A 24,744-nucleotide genomic window follows, 5' to 3' on the forward strand; every position below is an offset into this window, starting at 1 on the left:
ACTATCAAAACCTGACCAAGCCCAGATGTAAGAAACAAAGGTGGAATTCTTCATAAAATTGCTTATACTTATTACATAGTAGTCACTTGTCCAAATTTTCCATGCCAAACTTATTTTTTGGGTTCGCAATTTAAGCTGTATGGGGTAGGATACGTTCACTTGCATCAGCATTTGTTGGAGTGTATAGCATCATGGCCCATCGAAGTTTGAGACTAGTAACAGCAGTTTGAGCATTTTCATTTGATAATGTGTGTAGCTGTTCCCCCTAACTCGAGGGGATGCATTGTGCCTGCATGGCTCCATTGCAATATAACTGCAGCAACAGGAATGTCGATAGAAATGGCATTTGACTCACTGTGGTGTGGAAACCAATAACATCCCTTGATGGTCCTAGGAGAAGGTGGGTGAGGGTTACAAGATGGTGAGGATGTGTCATCGTGGAGTGCTTGTTTGCATCTAGCACTTTCAGAACAACCTGTTCTGGCTTGGAGAGTATAATTGGCATGTTGGTTATGATTTGCATTATTGTATTATTTTGTGACTGCAAACTCTTAATTGTAGACTTTCGCCAGAAAGTACTAACTGGCACAATTAATTTTTCAATAAAAGCACCAGTCTTTTGGAGGAATTCCAACTGTAAAGAAGTGGCCATGCTAGTTATACCAGTAGCTCCCAACACCGCAAGGACTCTGTCTTGCAGGCTGGTGGCAGTACGACGAGCGCACCAGCCGGGAGCTGGAGGCTGCCTACAAGCGCGGGGAGCGTCACTGCGAGCTACTCATCGCCGGCTTCCTGTACGTCGCGGACTTCGACGCCATGCTGCAGCTGCGGCGCAATGACCCGTCCCGACGGCGCCGCATCAAGCGCGACCTGGCCACCATTCCCAAGAAGGGCGTGGCGGGACTGCGCCTGGAGGGGGAGGCCGGGCCGCCCAAGGCTGTGTCCACGGCCCTGGACCTCGCAGCGCAGCAACTGCACTCTCTCACCCTCCACGACAGCAGCGACGACGACGAAGACGAGGCACCTCCGCCCCTGGCTCCGTGGATGGTGCCCCTCTCCTCTTCCGACGAGGAGAAGCTCTGAGCCACCGTAGTGTTTGCCTCTTTCTGTTTCGTGTGGTGGAACGCAAGCGAGCCATTCCTTTCAGGAATATCTCCAGGATTTCATGTCTTTACTACTGGAGAGATCTGGAAAAGTGTACACGGTTTGTGGTAAGTAAGTGATGTATCAAGGATCTTGTCTCCAGAAGATAGCATTTATCCACCTATAGAACTGATGAAGGAAGAAGAAACACTGAAAGCTCATCAAAAAATAAATCCCGGGGAAGACTTGAATCTCTTCGGGTGTTACTAAAGAATCTGGTTGGCATGCACAGTATCTGCATTTCCATTCAACGGTGTAAGGGAATGATGTTTTCAGTTTCATTTTGTAAAGATTGATTTAGGAAATTATAGATTCGGTGCCACTTCAGCTCTTCTCTTTCCTGTCTTGCTTTTCTTCTCTGCTGGTATTAGCATGTGTGTCCTTATGTTTCTCTTGTAACATTCATCATCCTGATATTATTCCACACCAAAGCCAAGTCAGCTCAGTATCTGTCTTCACCTAACTATTGTACTCCCAGTTATTCACAAGCACTGAACATACCCCGAGAGATTCACACCTACTGTAACTTGGAGGATCATCTGCCTGAAGCTTCTGTGCAAACAGAATTATGTATCACTGAATGTATTAAACAAACCTGAGTAAACTTTGATCAATCTTTGATTATTTTTTTTAGTGAGTCTAGTAGAGTATTTATCCTAACCATCGTAACCCAGCAACTTCTCGTAGCTGGTCCCCATGCACAGTTTTCGGAGTTGTCCTTTAAGCATGACTTAGTACTGTAGACTCTGCCGCACCATTGATTGATTATATTGAGCGGACAAGCATACAGGAAACAAAATACATTCCTCTAACACAGAAAAAGATTTTCTGTGTGATTTCTGGTGACTGGTTGTGGCACGTACAGGTAACTGCTTTAACGGCTTTGTACAATGGCATGATTCCAAGTAAATTCGTATTAGTGTTCTTTCCTGCTTGGTATTCATTAGGCTTTTGAGTATTCCATTAGACAAATTTTATACTTGCTCTAATTACATTATCTTTTTTTGAAGTTTCTTTTAAAATTTGTTATTTTAATTAATTCCATGTTTATTTTGTATTGATCTTAAATTAAAAATATTTTAGGGGATAAAAGTGTTACAATATAGGTTGGGTTTTTTTTTGTGTGTGCAATAAACAAGATATTGTGCATTTTTTGTACAGGGAAGGGCAAATTCATGCACCACCCCCTTAATACACCCTTGCTTTGGTTGTGTGTTTTGCACAGGCGGAAGATTTGGATCCACATGTCCTGTGTTTAAGACAATTGATCTAAACACCCCGATACACTGCACAGAATTTACCGGTATAACTGTTATATTCACATGGTTTGTGTGTGTGATGTCTTTCATAAAGTGTTTGCCTGTCTAGGCTTTGCCGTGTTATTTGTGTATTTCCTAGAAATTGTCGTGCAAAAAGTAATGCTTCAAGTGTCATCTGGCAAGTGTTTTAAAGACATGCTCTTCGGTTTCACTGTAAGGCATACATCATAAATCTTTAATCTGTACACATTTGTATCCTTTCTTAGGTTCATAACAAAGCTTGATTGAAACAAGAAGTGTAATTCTTTACTTGTTAATAAATTTTTTGTATATGTGTTTTATATGAATTTAAATCAATTAATTACTCTATAATTAGTATGCCTGAATTTATTTTGCCCTGTTCAGTCCATGATCCTTTAACCAAGTTACATTGTGCGCTTAGTTCGCTTATGTCAGTTGATGAAATTTTATCTATAATGTACTGAACTTATTTGCCACAATTATCTCTTTTATTCCTGATAATATACAGTTTAGAGGTAGCTTAAAGAGTTTAGTAAACAAAATGGAATACCCGTAAAATTTCTTGTTTGTGAGGAATATTTAACATTTGAAAAACAGTAATTCAGTCTTATTCTATAATTAACTAACATCCACAGGATGTCATAAAATGATTTCCAATATTGAGTACTTAGGTTGGTAACAGTTTAAATTAAAAACATTTTTGAAGATATACTTTTTTAGGCACATTATGAAAAAATTACCTATTGGAGTAAAATTTTACAGCTAACACATTTCCTGCAAACTCAAAATTGGATCTTGCTAAATGTTCATTAATTTTAACGCCATGTTCATCCAAATGAGAACCAAAATGATTATGAGGCAATAAACCAGCCAGTTCCCGACTAAGAGGAGCCATTCTGCGCTCTACTCTGTTATACGCACTTCATCCAGGAGCATTGGTAGCTAAAAACAATGCATCGAGATCATGTTACTGAAAGTGTTGTATAGCAAACCCTATAACGTTTTGATAACGTGGGTTTTCATTTGGCCCTCCATCAAACCTTCGTGATTACCACTGGTTTTACCAATCCATGGCCAGTTTTAGCTAATGCTTGAAACTCTTCAAGTTCGAGAAGGGTCTCAAAATCCTGAGCATGAGTATTAGCAGTAGATGAACTATGCTTTCCACTTCGGATAGCGATGTATGTTAGTCCAGAATATCCAACGGCTTGCGGTTGTCCTAGCATACTGGAAGTGATTTTGATACCAGCATAAACTGATGGTATTAATTTATGCCGCTCAGCGATTACCCAGTCGTGATCAGGCAATTTGATTCTATATTCCATGTGCATTAGAAGAGTAGCTTGCTTATTTGCCGCAGTTACACCAATAAGGACCCGAGCTTTATCATCTTGAGAGATGAAAAATACTTGATCTGGTCCAAGTATGGATGCTATGTTCTCCAAATAATGGATTAATGTTTCAATGAAATTGCTATCTAAGTGGTTTTTGTGGTGATCAGTCTGAGTCCGAGTGAGCTTAACAGGGACTGTTGATACATGTCTTCGTCCCTCTGCAGAATTAGATTTTCTGGAAATCAAACGAAGATATGTCCCACTTTGACTAATGTCAAATCCTATTTTACGTAATTCTTGTGTGAGTTCATCAATAGTTTTTACACTGCAAATAGATTCCATTCATCCTCTATCATATACTGCACTCCCAAATAAAGCAATATCCGCAATGGTTTTCAATAGTAATGGTTGATGGACATGGACAAACTGTTTGAAATTTCATATGTACTTAAATATAAATGGAATAAATATAAATTTAAATATAAATGGAATAAGTACATTTATATACTGTATGTATATTTCTGAATTAGTTGTGTGATGTTTTTATGTTTATGGGTTGGTACGGAGGAGGAAGTGTTGTTTGTCGGAACAGGGTCGGATTTAGAGAGTGTTTTGTTTTGTGGTTGTATTGCCGTTTTTGTTTTGTTCAAGGATGTAGAGAGTTGTGTTATGGAGAAATGGAGATATAAATGTGCTGATTAAGGATTCAACATCATTATCATTACAAACATAAAAGTGGCGACGAGGATGGGATATTAGTTAAAGGAAAAGTGTTTACAGTGGTTAGAGTGTCATGGCGTTAGGCAAGATTCCTGAATTGAAAATTAGTGAGCCAGACACGTGGCCACATTACAAAACACAATTTTCATTTTTCGTCGAAGCTAACAAAATCAAGGAAGAAAAACAACTACGAGCCACGTTTTTAACACTCATTGGAGAACTGGCTCTTGCGCTACTTGCATCTATTGTTACGCCAAGGGAATTGATCGACTGTAGTTACGATAAACTGCTTACTGCATTGGATGGGCATTTTGACCCAAAGAAGAATGAAATTGCCGCATGTTTTGTGTTCGCAAATAGAAAACATCATACAGAGTCCATATCAGATTTCGTGGCGGAGTTAAAAAGGTTGTCCAGGGGGTGTAATTTCCAAGATTTACAAAAACAGCTTTTGATAAGGGTAGTTTGTGGAGTGAAATATGAGAAACTTCAGCATCAGTTGTTATCGGAGACGGATTTAACGTTTGATAAGGCTGTAAAACAGGCATCTTTTGAGGCGGCTAACAAAAACATTGAGACAATTCTAGCTGCATATAGCGAGGTAAAACAAGTTATAGGTACTAGGAAAACGGTAGGGGCAGTGCAAGACTGCCAGTATGTGGTTGTAAAGAAGGAGGATAAATTGAACAGTATAAGTGAAGTGGTGGTGACATGTTTCCGATGTGGTGCCCCGGGTCACAAGGCACCGGTGTGCCGCCATAAGTCTACAATTTGCTCGCACTGTCAGAAAGTAGGTCATTTAAAGCGAGTATGTAGAAGTAATTCGGGAAATAAGGTAAGCCAAGTAGATGTTTGCAGCATGGGTAGTAAGTCAACTGAAACTAGAGAACTGTGTAAGGAAGAGGATCACTATGCAGGGCTGTATAATGTAAAGTCATGTGAACATGCCATCAAACCTTACAAGGTTAACATACAAATAAATGGACACAGTCATGAATTTGAAGTTGATTCAGGAGCCGCTTTTAACTATTATAAATCGCAATGTGTTTGAAAAAATTCTGCCTGAGGTAAGGGACCGACCTGAACTAGTACCTAGTGACTTAACGCTAGCAGTGTGGGGTGGAAAAAAAGTGCCTGTTTTTGGCAAGATATCTGTGCCAATTAAATTTAAGGAGAAGGTTTTTGTAAAGGAGTTGGTAGTGGCAGATTCTGCAGGACGAAGTTTGTTGGGTAGGAACTGGTTCGGAGATCTAGGAATATCTTTGCAAGGAATACATGTTATGGATGTAGATGACTCGATTATTCAATCATATAAACCCTTGTTTAATGAAGATGGGTTAAAACCCCTGAAGGTATCACCAGTGCATATAGTATTAAAGGAGGATGCAGAACCAATGTTCCAGAAAGCTAGATCTGTGGTTATACCATTACGTAACAAAGTAAATGAGACCTTGGAGAATTTGGTAAAGGAGGGGGTTTTGGAGTCTACAAATTTTTCAAATTGGGCAATGCTGGTTGTGCCGGTATTAAAAAAAGACGGTACTATTAGAATATGTGCAGATTACAGCAACACAGTAAATAGGTGTGTTAAGCCAAATGCATACCCGTTGCCCATAGTAAAGGAGCTGCTGATAAATCTTTCGGGTGGACAAGTTTTCTCTCATCTGGATGTAAAGCAAGCATATTTCCAATTACCAATAGATGATACCTCATCAGAAATATTAACCCTTAGCACATCACGCGGGTTGATGAAAGTAAAACGACTGCCTCAAGGTTTTTCTGCGGCCCCAGGAATATTTCAGAATTTTATGGAACAGCTGCTGGCGGGCATTTCAGGAGTTGCAATATTTTTGGATGATATTGTTATTTCAGGGGCATCCAAGAAGGAACATGATAATCGACTGCATGAAGTATTTTGTAAAATGTCAAAAGTGTGAATAAGTATGGCATTCAGCCAGACTCTGAGAAAGTACGTGCCATCCACGAAGCACCGGTCCCCAGGGACAAGACTGAATTGAGAGCATTCTTAGGACTTTTAAACTTTTATGAGACTTTTCTGCAGGGAAAGGCTCATATTGCTGAACCTTTACACCAATTGCTAAAGAAAGATGTAACGTGCAAGTTTGGAAAAATAGAACAGGAAGCTTTTGTTGCATGTAAACAGTTACTACAGTCTAACGCAGTGTTGGCACATTATAGTGAAGACAAACCTTTAATCTTGATGTGTGATGCCAGTCCGTATGGATTGGGTGCAATTCTGGCAGTAACAGAGCGGGATGGCCGTGAACGACCAATTGCTTTTGCATCAAGGACTCTGTCACCAGTTGAACGAAACTATGGCCAGTTTGACAAGGAAGCGTTAGCTATGGTTTATGGAGTCCAAAAATTTCAAAACTTTTTACTTGGACGAGAGTTTACAATATACTCTGACCATAAGCCATTGTTAGGGGTGTTCGACCAAACCAAACCAATGCCAGGAATTGTATCACCTCGCATGTTGCGGTGGAGATTGTTTCTGTCAGCATAAACCTTCGTTCTGAAGTACAGACCAGGGCCACAGCTAGGAAATGCAGATGCCCTGAGTAGACTACCTTTGCCAGATACTGTGACAGATCCGCCCAACCCTGCAGATATTTTTTTTTGGAAGGTGAAGATGCAATGTATGAAGCTGCAGACATTGCAAAGGCAACGGTCCAGGATGTTCAGTTGAGGAAGGTTAAGGCTTGGATTGAAAATAGGAAGATTGATTTCGGCGATTATACTGCCAACTCACAGCTGGAAAAATTCAAGTCTCGGTTTAATGAATATTCATTGTCAAGAGGTTGCATTTTATGGTCAAACCGGGTGGTCATCCCGGAGGTGTTAAGAAGGCCAATTCTTCATGAACTACATCTGCATCATCCAGGAGTGGTGGCAATGAAGGAACTGGCGAGGTGTTATTTTTGGTGGCCAGGATTGGACTCTGACATTGAGATTTTGGTGGGTGCCTGCGTTTTGTGTCAGCAGTCGCGACATAGTAGACCATGTGCAAGAAACTCGTTCTGGTCAAGGCCAGCAGGTCGGTGGCAACGTTTACACATTGATTATTTGAGACCGGTTCAAGGGCAGAACTATTTGATAGTGGTGGATGCGTTTTCAAAATGGTTGGAGATTATTCCCACCCGGTCCACGAATTCTGCAGTTGTTATTCGAGTTTTGAGAAACCTGTTTGCTACCTACCCATGGATTACCTGAGAGTGTTGTGTCAGACAACGGCACAAATTTTACATCACAAGAGTTTCAACAATTTCTGCAGAGAAATGTTATTGAGCATGTCCTAACACCATCATATCACCCATCCAGCAATGGGATGGCAGAACGAAACGTTCAAACGGCTAAAGGTGCGTTACGGCGGATGGAAGGGCGAAACATTGATGTAGAATTGTCCAGGTATTTGTTAATGCGTAGGAACACTCCAAATCAAGCCACTGGGAAATCACCAGCAGCATTGATGTTAAACAGGAGATTGAGGACAGTTTTTGATAACATTCACCCAGGTCGACAAGTTTGCAAGCAAATTCCAGTGGAGAAGTTTTGAGTGTTCCAGCCTGCTGAGTGGGTGTGGGAAAGAAAACATACCAGTGATGTGTGGAAATCTGCAGTGATTTTAAACCAAGAGGGGAAAATGTGCTATAAAATTAGGTTAGAAAATGGTAGAGTTTCAATGCGCCATGTGGACCAGCTACGGGGAAGGTACCAGGGGCAGAAGAAAGACCTACCAAGGGAAGAAGATAAAGAACTAGTGACGATGCCATGCGTAACGGATGCTGGGGGAAACAGAGGGGCAGAAAATTGCAAATTAATTCTCAGTGGAAGGAAGAGTATCCAAACGAATGCAGAAGACGATGAAGAAGAGCCATTCCGAGGTTTCCCTAGTACAAATGAGGATAATGCAATTGCTGCTCTGCCTAACCCTGAGCAGGGAAATGAAGGAAGCCCTATTACTGCTTTGCCTAACCCCCAACAGTTTACAGACAACAGCTTCCCAGTCCACCGGCCAGAAAGAGAGTTTTCCAAGACTTCAGTCCTGCGGCGTTCACAGCGTTCTATAATAAAGGAAAACAGTAAATATAAGGACTTTGTGTGATCTATGACTTTAGTAAAGGTGCTGTCATTTGTACTTTGTGTAAGGAGGTTGTTTTTAGATTGGTGGGGAGGACTGTGATGTTTTTATGTTTATGGGTTGGTACGGAGGAGGAAGTGTTGTTTGTCGGAACAGGGTCGGATATAGAGAGTGTTTTGTTTTGTGGTTGTATTGCCGTTTTTGTTTTGTTCAAGGATGTAGAGAGTTGTGTTATGGAGAAATGGAGATATAAATGTGCTGATTAAGGATTCAACGTCATTATCATTACAAACATAAAAAGTTGCATTTACAAATCAAAAGTTTATTGTAAGTGTTCACGTTTATTGTGTAACATGTTCATCATTCTTTTTTTAAAACAAAAGTCACCTATTATCTTCTGTTTGGCAGTTTTCAATGACTGTGAAAACAGAAACTGCTCCAAATTGAAAATACTTTTTCACACATGATCTGGAACATCACTAGCTGCCTCTATATAACTTTGGACAATCCCCAAACTATCCAGAGCATTTGCACTTTGAGGGCGTTCCGGTGTTGAAGTGTGAATATCGGAAGGAATTAATGGGCGCCACCATGTGAGTGGGCACGTGGACCCGGCTGAAGACTCTAACCCAGGGCGTTACGTGGCCCTTGTGCGGCGAGATATTAGCCCTCCAGATGTTACACGCAGCTCATGTCCCTACCTAAGCCCGCTCTCAGCGTCGGGCACGCTTCTAATCCGCAGTGGACTCTCAGGGCGTCCCACACGCCGCTGGCCAGGTTAGGAACCCACGTGGCCCCCCCCGAACACAAAAACCAGTAACACAGTTAATTGGTTTTTATTCTACTCATGGTATACGTCCTTACACGTTCCTCCACTGATACAACTGCAAAACGCCAGAGGCACGAATCAGATTAGGTGAGGAGGCGAACCACGCACGTGGTCGCCTCAAGGCAGGGACACGACCGCCCTCGGCCGGCGGGGAAGAGAGGCTGGGATGAGCTCATGGATTGCGGGTGGCAACATGGTGCCCTTCGCGCCGAACACAATTACCGTTACAACTTTGCTGTAGCGTGCCTCGGGTTACTCTTAGAAAATACATAACTAATTTTACAATAATTATTAGATAACTTTCATGTCCAGACAGTCTGTAATAATTACTTATAAACATAAAACAGGGTTCAAATGAGTTTCATGCTAGTTCCTCCGTCGCCCGCTAGGGAGCGTCCGTGTTCGTGCTTGGACTTATAAAAATAACAACAGACATGAAGTTATTAATAAAAAGCACATACATGCATAGCCATCGTTACACTGTTTGGGGCGGAAAGAAAAAGGGTTACAATATTAATTAACATATTTAGGGGTGCGGCGCACTGCATCTAACCGCCCTCTTGCCGGGCTAGAAACACACGCACACACGCACACTTGCACGCACGAGCGGGAGGTTTGAACTGAGATGGTGGTTGGGCGGTGTCATATCGGGCTCAAAGGGGCCGCAGGCCCGGACGACGTCAATTGCCCCCTCCGAAAGTAGGCCGATATGACAGCGCCGTTTGACAGATGGTTGGGGGGCGTTGCCTGTACTGTTTACGTCGCGCACACCCACGTGGCAATGTTAATATTTACGTTTGTGCGGGCAGGTGGCAATGTTGACATGACGGGCGGACAATGTTGACATGATGGAAGGGCGAGCAATGTTTACATGATGGCGGACGAACAATGTTTACATGATGGTGGGCGCACAATATTTACACTATGGAGGACGATACACACGGGCAGAATGGGCGCTGGCTGACTAACCTTGTGGGTGGTGACCCACCAGTTGTCCCGAGCCCCAAATCTGCGTCAGCTGCGGCTGCGGCGGCTGCTGTGGCTGCTGCGTGTGACAGCGCGGCGGTGACCAGGGCGGCGGCCGGCAGGGGCGGCGGCGACCAAGGTCAGGCAGCTTTTGGCAGGCGGGTAGCAAGCGCGGGCGGCGCTCGGCATGGCCCGGATCAGCCTCGCTGACAGGCGGGCGCTTCGCGGCCCAATGTGACAGACGGGTGACAGGTGTCGAAGTCCGGGTGGTGGTCACGTTCGGCGGTGGGACGGTCGGGCGTCCTGGCATCGTGGCGTCGACCTACATCGCGACAGGCGGATGCAAGGAGCTCAGGAGCCTCTTCACGGTGCGGCGTCCCAATGTTGCCAATGACACCGTTCCGGCTGCCTCCCCGTCAAAGCTATCAAGTTTTGCGGGATGGGTCTCGGGGTTTGGGTTCGGCCAAGTGGCGGGAGGCAGGGACGTGTCCGTAGAGGTGATCCTTGGGCTGTTTAGGCCACCTAAGACGCCTTATACTACAAATGATGCACTCCGCTACGTGAAGTGTGGTTTTTATTACACACCAACCTCTACATGGTGCTATCCATCCCCTGGCCGCGACTGTTCGGGGTTAGAGAGCTCTGCGCGTGTACGGCTGTTCGGCGATGACCCCGCTTACTATGGAGAGGGGGGAGTTTTGAGCGAACAGTACGTGGCGGACGTTGCTGCTAAGACCTGCGCGGTGATGCACGGCCAGTGGTGTTGTAACTCACGATCTAGATGCGATTGCGGAATTGGCGCGAAGACGACCAGCCTCTTCGAGCTCCCGGTGGGTACTGACTCACTCGTGTAGCACAGCGCTACAGCAGGCCTGCCAATTGCGCGCCAGAAGCGCAGCGCGCGGGAAACAGACGCGGCCAAGTTTAGGACCTATTCGCACGTTGAACAATGGAATTAACAAATAAAAACATTTGATGAAATATACATTACATAGTTTATGTCTGTGAGAGAAAACATGTGCCCTTGATGCTATAGTCCGGCGGAAGCACATTGCCACACCCGGCGGAGTGCTTCCGCCGAGGTGGCCGGTAGTGGTGCTAGCTGCGGGTCGTTCGGTGCACTCACACTCGTTGCACCATGTTGCACGCGCGGGCGTGTTCGTGGCACACGGCTTTGAGAGGCGTCGGAGAGGCATCGCGGCCTGTGCGACTAAGAGGCGCACTATCGGCTGGCGTCAAATGCCCCCCTCTATCTGAGGCCGCTATGTGCACCGACGCCTCACAATGATCGCACGGGAGTGATGCACTCGAAGCGCGGCACTGGGGTGGTGTACTATGCCTGGGGTGAGATTCTAGGCCCTGAGCATCTCTCTTCAAACAAGAAAATGACTGTGTGCCTCCCTCACTATGCTCGTTCCCCCTCAGTAGGGGCAGTGATGTTTTGATGTGGATAAGCTCCATTGAGTTGCACTGTGGTGGCACTGTAGGGTCCCTGGCCTGGCCCTGATGATTGGTCCATTCGTACTCAGCAAGGTGAACCGGAGCCCTGCGGGTCCTCTGTGGCCGCAGTGGAGGGGAGGGGGCTGCCGCTTGCTCGGGTGTGATGTTCGGCGGGAGGCACCCCTTCAGGGGCAAGAACTTGTCCGAGGTATTGTCCTCAGTCTCGTCCAGGGGAGTGATATCCTCAATAATGTATCTCCCGGGCTCGACCAGGGTGTAGGCCTGGCTAGCTTGGTCTCTCTCAGGCTCGTCCGGGGGGGTGACATCCTCAATTATGTATGTCTCAGGTTCGGCCAGGGTGTAGGCATGGCTAACTTGGTCTCTCTCAGGCTCGTCCGGGGGGGTGACATCCTCAATTATGTATGTCCCATGTTCGGCCAGGGTGTAGGCATGGCTAGCTTGGTCTCTCTCAGGCTCGTCCGGGGGGGTGACATCCTCAATTATGTATGTCTCAGGTTTGGCCAGGGTGTAGGCATGGCTAACTTGGTCTCTCTCAGGCTCGTCCGGGGGGGTGACATCCTCAATTATGTATGTCTCAGGTTCGGCCAGGGTGTAGGCATGGCTAACTTGGTCTCTCTCAGGCTCGTCCGGGGGGGTGACATCCTCAATTATGTATGTCCCAGGTTCGGCCAGGGTGTAGGCATGGCTAGCTTGGTCTCTCTCAGGCTCGTCCGGGGGGGGGGGGTGACATCCTCAATTATGTATTTCCCGGGCTCGTCCAGGGGCGTGATATCCATGGACTCATGTTCGTCTAGACAGCACGTCCGGACTGGAGCCCGCCGCGTGCGTGATGGGTACCTTCCCCCAATGTCAGTTCCTTCCTCCCCCCCTTCTGACTCATCACCTGACTCGTCGACAGACATTTGGGGGTTGGCATCTACCAAGCTCATGTTCAGCATCCATGATGGCTCATCCCATTCCTCTGTCTCCTCCTCGTCATTCTGTTGCCATATCGGGGAGTCCTGATGGGAGCCACCCGCGGTGTCGATCGGAGGGCTCAGTGTATGGGCAGTTGGAGTTTCCAGTTTGGGGGGGGCAATATGTATCGGCTCAAGTCCCATGTTATCATCAGATGGTGGGGCGGTGCCCTTTGGCAGAACCTGCTGGTTCGTTACCTGCTGGCCCTCTGATTGAGGCACCCTCGAGTTGGGCCCTGGTGACACGCCTTCCATTACCCCGGGTGCTACCAACCGCAGGTCATCCCTGTGGACCTTGGCAGGCCGTCCCCGGGGGGTACGGACCGCGTATGACGTGGGTCCGGATTTCCAGAGCACTTCCCATGGCTCCGACCACTTGGGGGCCAGCCCCGCACAGAAATTGCGAGCGACCGATGACAGATGGTGCTGCCTCACGTACACCCACTGTCCAGGTTGTAGAGGCGTTGGGGGGTGACTGGTCTGTGGTGTGTGCTCCGATAGGAATTGGTTTTGCTGTTGCCTGGCCTGTTCCCTCCCTTCCTCAATCTCCGGACGGATTAGAGTGTCCGTGATGGCCGCTGCCACCCGGCACTCCCCTGGTAGGGCGAGGTTCTGTCCATACAGCAGCTCGGCCGGGCTGTGGCCTGTGACGGCATTCGTACGGCGCCTAAGACAATACAGTAACTTGGGTATATGTACATCCCACTTAGAATGGTCATCCCCCAGGCGCAATCTTAACTGTGCTTTTACTTCTTGGTTCCGACGCTCGGTCGGATTGGCCTAGGGGTGATAGACAGGGGTGGTGTGGTGGTCTAGGCCCCACCGACGACAGTCAGCTCGTCAGCGCTTCCCAGTGAATTGACACCCATTGTCTGTCAGTAGTACCCTCGCGAAGCCGTAGCGCGGGAAAATTTCCTGGTCCAGTAGAGCTGTTATGGTCCCAGCTCGCACATTGGACACTGGGAAGGCCTCAACCCACCTTGTGAAGATGTCCGTGATGACCACTAAAAATCTTTTGCCCCGAGTGGTCCGGGGATATGGCCCCATGATGTCGAGTGCCAGTGTGTGGAACGGGTCACGGGGTCGACGGGGGCGCTGTTGCTCCACTCCGTCCATCCATCAGCCGCGCCTTCCGCTGTTGGCAGCGCTGACACTGTCGCACGTAACCCCTAACGTCGCGGGTGATGCCTGGCCAATGAAATGTTTTGCGGATGTCCGTCTGCGTCTGGTCTGCCCCGGGGTGGCCAGCCAAGTCATGGTCGTGGTGAAAATGTAGTACGCCAGCTCGTGCGCACCCGGGTACGTAGAGACGCCATGCCTCCATGTCGCCAGGCACCCGTGTCTGTAGCACTCCGTCTACTACCCGTTGGTAGGGGTGGACTGTTCCCTCACCCGCCTGCACTTCGGTCTGAGTGGCCTCGTCCGTCTGCTGGGCATGCTGCACGGCCGCCACTAGGGCAGTGAGGGTTGGGGCAATGTCCGGGGGCGTGGTCACGGCGCACAACACCGCTGGTGCCTCCTCCCCGGTGGCGACAGGTAGGGTACCTGGTGGGGGTAGTAGCCCCTCCCAGCTGTGGTCGTCCTGGAAAGTGGACCTAGGGTCGGGGTGACGTGATAGCTCGTCAGCGAGCTGGTTGTCCTGCCCCTTCACATGCTCGACTGCGAAGTCGAAGCTCTGGAGCAGGAGTGCCCACCGCGTGAACTTCGACTTGCGGCCTTGGGCGGAATCCAGCCAGCTTAGACACTGACTGTCTGTCCTCAACGTGAAACGCCGGCCCTCCAGGTGGTGTCGGTACCGCCGCATCGCCCAAACGATGGCCATGCACTCCTGTTCGTTCACATGGTACCGCCGCTCGGGCTGGCCGAACTTGGCGCTCGCGTACTCCACTATCCGGCGTTCCTCGTTTTCCCCTACCTGGTATAGGACAGCCCCCATCCCCTCTTGGCTTGCATCTGTCTGCAAGTATAGCGGGGAGTCGGGCCGCAAGCGGGCGAGTCGGTGGCACTCCCGGAACTCGTGCTTGACAGTGGCCAGTGCATGATCTGCCTCCTCTGTCCACCGAAACCGGGTCTTCGGTGACAATAGGTCGGTCATAGGGGCAACTATGCTGGCAAAGTGGGGTACAAAGGATCTTAGCCAGTTCAAGAGACCTAGGAGTTTTTGTAGCTGCTTACGGGTGCTGGGTGCAGGTTTGGATTCAATGAGGTTCAGGTGTTTGGGCAGCGGCCGACAGCCTTCGGCATCCACGAGGTGCCCCAGGTACTCAATCTCTCGCGCACCCACGTGGCATTTGTGGGGGGCGCATGTGAGTCCATGTCTGGCCAGCCGCTCAAGGACCAGGCCTAGGTGGCGTGCGTGGTCCTCCCACGACCGCGACCAGATGATCACGTCGTCTAGGTACGCTGCAGCAAACTCGCCGGCGTAGCCATCCAAGACGCGGACCATCATGGCCTGGAAGGTCGCAGGGGCGTCCATCAGCCCGAACGGCATGGCATAGAACTGGAAACGCCTCCCATCAGGCGCGGTGAAAGCTGTTTTGTGCTGGTCCTCCGGGCGTACCGGCACCTGCCAATATCCTGATTTTAGGTCTAGCGAGGTAAAGATGCATGCATCGCCCAGCCCCGCCAAGGCATCCGTGATGTTGATGAGGGGAGGGGGAGGCAGGTATGGTGACTGCAATAATTGGCTTGAAGTTGACACAAAAGCGCATTGAGCCATCCTTCTTACTGGCCATCACAATCAAACAATTGTAACGGGACTCACTTGGCTCAATGACGCCATCGCGCAACATCTCAGTGATCTGCGTCTGGATGACCTCGTTCTCCTTGGGCCCGAACCCGAACGGTTTGACGAACCGGGGTTCATGTGGCCTGGTCGGAATGGCGTGCTCAGCGACCGTGGTGCATCGTAGCATATCAGTAGCAGCAAACACTTGCGGTTGTTGTGCCAATACCCGGTTAATAAGGTCTATCTGCTCGGGTGGTACGCCATTTTGCAATTCATCTAGGGTGATGGGGTTCTCTCGCCGAGGTGGTAGCCGCCGACCCAGGCCGTATACGGTACGCCTCTCCTGCTTGCCGACGTGCACCCTCCCCGCCCGCACTTCTACTGTAGCATCCTCCTGGGCTAACCATGGCAACCCTAAAATCAACTGGTCCCTGAGCCCATCCATCACAAGGGCGGTGGTTTGACTGGTGTGATCTCTAATGGCAAGGGTGATTTGGGTGCGGCCGACCATAAGTGCCTTCGCCCCCTCGGTGGCTAATTGTACATTCTCACGCTCCGGGATCAGGTCCCCCTCGGGTATGAGTTGAGCTGACACGTAGGAATGACTGGCAGCCGTGTCCACTAATGCGTGCACAGGTTGCCCATTCATGGCCACCGGTATCCTAAGTAGGTACCCAGCCTCAGGTCCCAACTGTCCCAGGTGGGGCGACTCACCCGACTGCTCCAAGGGCGCTGCCGACATCGTCAGAGGCACGTGGTGGCTGGTGTAGCTCGCCGGCGACCTGGTGCGTGCCGCTGACGGGTAACGCTGGTCATCCCCGTCCGTCCTGACGGGGTACGCCGGTGCATAAGGAGGCACCGCAGGTGCTGTCGGGGTCGCCGGGGGCACCCGGTGGCTGGTGTAGCTCGCCGGCGACCTAGTGCGGGCCGCTGACGGGTAGCGCTGGTCATCCCCGTTCGTCCTGACGGGGTACGCCGGTGCATAAGGAGGCACCGCAGGTGCTGTCGTAGTCGCCGGGGGCACACGGTGGCTGGTGTAGCTCGCCGGCGACCTGGTGCGGGCCGCTGACGGGTAACGCTGGTCATCCCCGTCCGTCCTGACGGGGTACGCCGGTGCATAAGAAGGCACCGCAGGTGCTGTCGGGGTCGCCGGGGGCACCCGGTGGCTGGTGTAGCTCGCCGGCGACCTGGTGTGGGACGCGAACATCGCGACCAGGTGAGGCGGGCCGCCCCCACCCGCGCCAGGTGGATGGGACGGCAGCTGAGTGGCCCCCGCAGCAGCGTGCGTGGGCGGCGCCGACGTCAGGTGGACGGCGTCGCTCGCAGGCGACCTAGGGGGGGACGCGAACATCGCGACCAGGTGAGGCGGGCCGCCCCCACCCGCACCAGGTGGATGGGACGGCAGCTGAGTGGCCCTAGCAGCAGCGTGCGGGGGCGGCGCCGACGCCAGGTGGACGGCGTCGCTCGCCGGCGACCTGGGGCGGGACGCGAACATCGCGACCAGGTGAGGCGGGCCGCCTCCACCCGCGCCAGGTGGATGGGACGGCAGCTGAGTGGCCCTAGCAGCAGCGTGCGTGGGCGGCGCCGACGTCAGGTGGACGGCGTCGCTCGCAGGCGACCTGGGGCGGGACGCGAACATCGCGACCAGGTGAGGCGGGCCGCCCCCACCCGCGCCAGGTGGATGGGATGGCAGCTGGGTGGCCCCCGCAGCAGCGTGCGTGGGCGGCACCGACGTCAGGTGGACGGCGTCGCTCGCAGGCGACCTGGGGCGGGACGCGAACATCGCGACCAGGTGAGGCGGGCCGCCCCCACCCGCGCCAGGTGGATGGGACGGCAGCTGAGTGGCCCCCGCAGCAGCGTGCGTGGGCGGCGCCGACGTCAGGTGGACGGCGTCGCTCGCAGGCGACCTGGGGCGGGACGCGAACATCGCGACCAGGTGAGGCGGGCCGCTCCCACCCGCGCCAGGTGGATGGGACGGCAGCTGGGTGGCCCCCGCAGCAGCGTGCGGGGGCGGTGCCGACGCCAGGTGGACGGCGTCGCTCGCCGGCGACCTGGGGCAGGCCGCGAACGGGTGAGGCGGGCCGCCCCCACCCGCGCTAGGTGGATGGGACGGCAGCTGGGTGGCCCCCGCAGCAGCGTGCGGGGGCGGCGCCGACGCCAGGTGGACGGCGTCGCTCGCCGGCGACCTGGGGCAGGCCGCGAACGGGTGAGGCGGGCCGCCCCCACCCGCGCTAGGTGGATGGGACGGCAGCTGGGTGGCCCCCGCAGCAGCGTGCGGGGGCGGAGCCGACGCCAGGTGGAAAGCGTCGCTCGCCGGCGACCTGGGGCAGGCCGCGAACGGGTGAGGCGGGCCGCCCCCAGACGCGCTAGGTGGATGGGACGGCAGTTGGGTGGCCCCCGCAGCAGCGTGCGGGGGCGACGCCGACGCCAGGTGGACGGCGTCGCTCGCCGGCGACCTGGGGCAGGCCGCGAACGGGTGAGGCGGGCCGTCTCCACCCGCGCTAGGTGGATGGGACGGCAGCTGAGTGGCCCCCGCAGCAGCGTGCGGGGGCGGCGCCGACGCCAGGTGGACGGCGTCGCTCGCCGGCGACCTGGGGCAGGCCGCGAACATGTGAGGCGGACAACCCCCACCCGCGCCAGGTGGATGGGACGGCAGCTGGGTGGCCCTAGCTGCAGCGTGCGTGGGCGGCGCCGACGTCAGGTGGACGGCGTCGCTCGCAGGCGACCTGGGGTGGGACGCGAACATCGCGACCAGGTGAGGCGGGCCGCCCCCACCCGCGCCAGGTGGATGGGACGGCAGCTGAGTGGCCCCCGCAGCAGCGTGCGGGGGCGGCGCCGACGCCAGGTGGACGGCGTCGCTCGCCGGCGACCTGGGGCAGGCCTCGAACATGTGAGGCGGGCCGCCCCCACCCGCGCCAGGTGGATGGGACGGCAGCTGGGTGGCCCTAGCAGCAGCGTGCGTGGGCGGCGCCGACGTCAGGTGGACGGCGTCGCTCGCAGGCGACCTGGGGCGGGACGCGAACATCGCGACCAGGTGAGGCGGGCCGCCCCCACCCGCGCTAGGTGGATGGGACGGCAGCTGAGTGGCCCCCGCAGCAGCGTTCAGGGGCGGCGCCGACGCCAGGTGGACGGCGTCGCTCGCTGGCGACCTAGGGCGGGACGCGAACATCGCGACCAGGTGAGGCGGGCCGCCGCCACCCGCGCCAGGTGGATGGGACGGCAGCTGAGTGGCCCCCGCAGCAGCGTGCGGGGGCGGCGCCGACGCCAGGTGGACGGCGTCGCTCGCCGGCGACCTGGGGCGGGACGCGGACACCGCGACCAGGTGAGGCGGACGCTCTCCAGCTGTGATAGGTGGGCGGGGTGGCGGCTGGGTGGTACCGCGGCGCCGGGGTGCGTCTCTCCGCGGAGCTGGGCTGTTAATTGGGGGGTGGTGGCCAGCTGCGTCACCGCCCCCTAGACGTAGTTTCCCGGGAGCTTCACCTCGCCCCCTCGCGTTCGCCAGACTGCCTCGCGGGTCGGGCACACCGTGTGCCAGTGGTACTGCTTTGTCGCGCAGAAGCGGCAGCGGGGTGGCCGGCTGTCCTGGGCGCCTTGTGTTCCCCCGCGGTGGTCGTCGCGACGCGTCTGTACAGCGCCACGGTGAGGAGGGCCCGGTAGGGGCATCACCTCCCCCATCGGGGACGGGTCGGTGGGCCGGTAGTTGCCCCTCGGCGGCGGCGGGCCCGTGTACGGCACTACAGCACGTTCGACCTCTGCGCGCGCCGCCCCCTTGGTGGACGGGGCTGACCGGGGCGTCGCGACGCCCTTGGCGCTGCGAGCTGATTGGAGGTCATGCTCTACGGCTCGTGCTCGTGCGAGAAAAACATCCAGCCCGCGAGTCACTGCTTCGCGCAAGAATGGGCGAAGTTCGGGGGACACTAGCTCCACTATGAAAGGCAGTATGTCGCTAGTTTGACCCCCGGGTGTTAGGCGGCGGTATAGTCTGAGCTTGTTATAAACAAACGTCTCCACCGCCTCCCCGTCCCCTTGGCAACGGCTGAACATCTCACTCCGACATGTGTTCAGGGCTCGGGTGTCATTGAAGCGCGCCTCCAGCTGGCGGGCGAAGTCTTCCCAGTCTGCGTCGTAGCTGCCCGCCTGGGCCCACCACTCGCGCGCCTCCCCGCGCATTTGCGCACTCACGCGTTCCGCCCACTCTTCCCGCGGTATCTGGTGCCGCACGAGCCTCGCCTCGCATGCTCGCAAAAACAAGCGCAGATCCTCGTGGTTGCGGCCCGCGAACTCCGGGAGGGTAATAGGCCCGGTGAGGGGGCGGGACGTGGTAGCTAGCTGACCCCCTGGGTGCCCTCGTGCGCGTCGCTCGCACCCCCCACACAGAAAAAGTCCGTCCCGGAAATTTACGAATTCCAGCGCGTCTGCGCATGCGCGGTGATTAATTGTTCCGCACTGCTGGCATCTCGCTATCTCACCTCGGTAACCGGGACAGTGGACAGCGGCGCACTGGGGACCCGCTTGGGTTCTGGGCTGCCCCTCCGTCTTGATGCGTACCGTTTCGCATGTGCAGTACAGGTGGGGGTACTCACCGGTGCTGTGGCTGGTGGTGTGCGGCTTGCCGCACCCGGCGCAATAGCTCTCCATGGTGATGGCTACGTCCGGCCTCTTGTCCATGCGCGATCCGCGGCTGTCCGACCCGAGCGTCGGGATGAAGCGTCGGTGGCGGGCGCGGGCAGATCCGGGGGTGCGCCCCCTTGCGCTTACGACCGAGCGGTCTTGCCCGCACGCACGCACCTCGCGGTTGTTTACGCGGCCGCGGCTGGTGGCGGCTCGGTGATCTTCGGGCGCGCTCGTTTGTCCTCGGCGCGCGAGGGGTTAGGCGGGAGGGGGTGAGCGAACGATCTGTACGCGTGTAAGGGGGGGGGTATAACCGTGGAATGCGGGAGGGAGTGAGCGAACGATCTTAGTGCTGGAGGGGGGTGGTGTGGCCTGATTACCCCGGCGCGTCCCGTTCCGCGGCGCCTGCACGTCTGCGCGCGCTTTCTCTCCCCTTTGTGCTGTCCCTACGCGTAACTCTGCCGGATTTTCAGCGATTCGGATGGCGTTTGCGGCGTTGTTATGTTGACACACTAGGTGGGCGCCATTTTGACACCGTTCCGGCTGCCTCCCCGTCAAAGCTATCAAGTTTTGCGGGATGGGTCTCGGGGTTTGGGTTCGGCCAAGTGGCGGGAGGCAGGGACGTGTCCGTAGAGGTGATCCTTGGGCTGTTTAGGCCACCCAAGATGCCTTATACTACAAATGATGCACTCCGCTACGTGAAGTGTGGTTTTTATTACACACCAACCTCTACATGGTGCTATCCATCCCCTGGCCGCGACTGTTCGGGGTTAGAGAGCTCTGCGCGTGTACGGCTGTTCGGCGATGACCCCGCTTACTATGGAGAGGGGGGAGTTTTGAGCGAACAGTACGTGGCGGACGTTGCTGCTAAGACCTGCGCGGTGATGCACGGCCAGTGGTGTTGTAACTCACGATCTAGATGCGGTTGCGGAATTGGCGCGAAGGTGGCCTCTCAACGTTGCGCGAAGACGACCAGCCTCTTCGAGCTCCCGGTGGGTACTGACTCACTCGTGTAGCACAGCGCTACAGCAGGCCTGCCAATTGCGTGCCAGAAGCGCAGCGCGCGGGAAACAGACGCGGCCAAGTTTAGGACCTATTCGCACGTTGAACAATGGAATTAACAAATAAAAACATTTGATGAAATATACATTACATAGTTTATGTCTGTGAGAGAAAACATGTGCCCTTGATGCTATAGTCCGGCGGAAGCACATTGCCACACCCGGCGGAGTGCTTCCGCCGAGGTGGCCGGTAGTGGTGCTAGCTGCGGGTCGTTCGGTGCACTCACACTCGTTGCACCATGTTGCACGCGCGGGCGTGTTCGTGGCACACGGCTTTGAGAGGCGTCGGAGAGGTATCGCGGCCTGTGCGACTAAGAGGCGCACTATCGGCTGGCGTCACCAACTTGCGACATTTTGGTGGCGTCTCGGGCGGCAGGGCACTTGTCCGGTGTTCCGGTATTGCGGCGATCGGCGTCGGAATCGGGCGTCTCGGTCGTTCCGGGCATCGCGTCCGGTGGGCATGTAGGCGGCGTCATCGTCGGCGTCGCTCGCGTCTGTCTCAGTCGGGCACGTTCTACTGGCTGTGCTTCGAAGCCAGGCGGGCACAGAGGGGTAAATCCGAGCGGGCACAGATGTATGAACCCAGGCGGCGGGGCAGCTCTCAGGCGTCTCGGCGTCATGGCCCTGGACATCTTGTCGCAAAGGGTCCCGTTTGCGACTGCGCACTCGGGTGGCGGTGACGATGGCATGATGACGTCGAAGCCAGGTGGTGGCGACAAGGTGACACGAAGCGTCGGCGTCGAGTCTGGTGGCGTCCGTGGCGAGTGGTGTGGCGGAGACGATGTGGGTTTCGCCGGAATGGACCTTGGTGGCATCGGGACGGCGGTTCGGTGCGGTGGCGAGGTCATTAAGGCGTCGGGAGGTGTCTCCAACACGAGGCGGGTGCTGGACGGCATGGCAGACTGCGGCAGGATGGTCGTCCTCGTGCGTCGCTCGGTTGGCTTCAGCGAGTCAAGCGTCATCACAGTCGGGATGAGTGGCATCAGGTCGGCGAAACGAGGTCTTGCTGGCGATGAGGCGTTTGGACCAGTGTCGGGAGACGTCAGGTCGACGAGAGTTGCCGGGGTTGGCGGCTCCAGGACAGGAGGTGGCGGGAGCGGAATTGTCGGCGTCGGGACGGCGAGCATTGGCGTCGGGATATGTAGCGTAAGGTCGACGAAACGTGCTCTTGCTGGTGATTGCGTCATCGGACTTGTGTCGGGAGACGTCAAGTCGATGAGCTTCGGCGTCGGCACAGCGGGCGTCGGCATCGGGACGACAGGCGTCGGTGTCGGGACGACGGGCGTGGGTGTCAGGACGACGGGCGTATTTGTCAGGGCGGTAGGCGTCGGTAACATAACACGTGACGGTGCGAGTGACGTCAGGAAGTACCTTCGTGGTGCTGGTGTCGGCGTCGTGCGTGAGGATTCAGCTTGGTGTTGCGGTGACGTTCCGGCAATGGGCGGCGTCCTTGACACGTGATGTGTCGGCGAGTCTAGCAGCATCTTTTTCGGCGTGGTTGGCGTCGGCGTGAGCGGCGTCGTTGGCATCGGCGTGGTTGGCGTCAACGTGAGCGGCGGCGTTGGCGTCGGCGTGAGCGTCGTCGGCGTGGTTGGCGTCGGCGTGAGCGGCGTCGGCTTGAGCGGTGTCGGCGTGAGCGGCATCGGTGTTGTTGGCGTCGGCGTGAGCGGCGTTGGCGTTTCGGGAAGTGTCGAGGCGTGTCGTGGAGAACTTTCCGGCGTCTCTGCCTCGTACTGCGCCTGCGTGGCTAGGTAGGCGGTGCATCGTGCGCACGTAAAGGTAAAAAACTTGCGCAGTATTGTCCATTCACGTTCGCCGATACAGCCACGATGCCACAGGCCGGCACATTCCTGGCAGCGGTATCCCTCGCTACTACCTCCGGGACACGACTTAGCTCCGCACTTCGTCACGCCGTGTATGCGGTATTCCGTACAGTAGCCACACTCGTATCCGGCGGCGGTCCTGCCATGCAAATCCCAACTCGGGCAGGGGAAGTAACATCCGATGCACTCGTCTGCATACATATTTACACACGTGGTACTCTTTACACGAACAGTCCTCATGTCAACGTTCTCACGAAATACTCACGAATCCACATCGGTACTGCGGTAACTTACTGCGCTCGGAGTGTGTTGTTGTTGTCAGGAAGGCAGCCACCTGGCTGCTCGCTGCGAATTCTTGGAAGCGCGCGCGCTCGGCTGGTTATGAGGCCGCTCGGTCTCATTATCTCTCGCGCTCCGGTGTACAACCGCCTAAAACGCACTTACTCGTGTGGGCCTGGTATTCACGACACATTGAATATCTCGCCACACGCTCTTGGGCGCCATTTGAGGGCGTTCCGGTGTTGAGGTGTGAATATCGGAAGGAATTAATGGGCGCCACCACATGAGTGGGCGCGTGGACCCGGCTGAAGACTCTAACCCAGGGCGTTACGTGGCCCGTGTGCGGCGAGATATTAGCCCTCCAGATGTTACACGCAGCTCATGTCCCTACCTAAGCCCGCTCTCAGCGTCGGGCATGCTTCTAATCCTCAGTGGGCTCTCAGGGTGTCCCACATGCCGCTGGCCAGGTTAGGAACCCACGTGGCCCCCCCGAACACAAAAACCCGTAACACAGTTAATTGGTTTTTATTCTACTCATGGTATACGTCCTTACACGTTCCTCCACTGATACAACTGCAAAATGCCCGAGGCACGAATCATATTAGGTGAGGAGGCGAATTACGCACGTGGTCGCCTCAAGGCAGAGACACGACCGCCCTCGCCCGGCGGGGAAGAGAGACTGGGATGAGCTCATGGCTTGCGGGTGGCAACATGGCGCCCTTCGCGCCGAACACAATTACCGTTACAACTTTGCTGTAGCGTGCCTCGGGTTACTCTTAGAAAATACATAACTAATTTTACTATAATTATTAGATTACTTCCATGTCCAGACAGTCTGTAATAATTACTTATAATCATAAAACAGGGTTCAAATGAGTTTCATGCTAGTTCCTCCATCGCCCGCTAGGGAGCGTCCGTGTTCGTGCTTGGACTTATAAAAATAACAACAGACATGAAGTTATTAATAAAAAACATATACATGCATAGCCATTATTACACTGTTTGGGGCGGAAAGAAAAAGGGTTACAATATTAATTAACATATTTAGGGGTGCGGCGCACTGCATCTAACCGCCCTCTTGCCGGGCTAGAAACACACGCACACATGCACGCATAAGCGGGAGGTTTGAACTGAGATGGTGTTGGGCGGTGTCATATCAGGCTCAAAGGGGCCGCAGGCCCGGACGACGTCAATTGCCCCCTCCGAAAGTAGGCCGATATGACAGCGCCGTTTGACAGATGGTTGGGGGGCGTTGCCTGTACTGTTTACTTCGCGCACTCCCACGTGGCAATGTTGATATTTACGTTTGTGCGGGCAGGTGGCATGTTGACATGATGGGCGGACAATGTTGATATGATGGAAGGGCGAGCAATGTTTACATGTGCCGTCAGCCGCTATCTCGTGTTCGAGATCGGGCGCAGGTCCTAGCGGGGTGGCTGGCTTTCTTAGAG

At 54.0% G+C, this 24,744-nt stretch overlaps 1 protein-coding gene across 2 annotated transcripts in view; it reads left to right on the forward strand.

Annotated features, from left to right (window-relative positions):
* The window catches only part of LOC134538140 (E3 ubiquitin-protein ligase rnf146-like), a 32,148-nt gene extending 29,405 nt beyond the window's left edge, over positions 1–2,743 (forward strand). For both annotated transcript variants that reach the window (XM_063379192.1, XM_063379200.1), the window contains one exon: positions 701–2,743. In XM_063379192.1, coding sequence (XP_063235262.1) covers positions 701–1,083 — 383 coding nt within the window. In that variant the 3' untranslated portion in view covers positions 1,084–2,743. The remainder of the gene's footprint in view (positions 1–700) is intronic.
* Positions 2,744–24,744: the final 22,001 nt, after the last annotated feature.

The sequence above is a fragment of the Bacillus rossius genome, chromosome 1 (assembly GCF_032445375.1).
Source record: "Bacillus rossius redtenbacheri isolate Brsri chromosome 1, Brsri_v3, whole genome shotgun sequence".
Lineage (NCBI taxonomy): Eukaryota > Metazoa > Arthropoda > Insecta > Phasmatodea > Bacillidae > Bacillus > Bacillus rossius.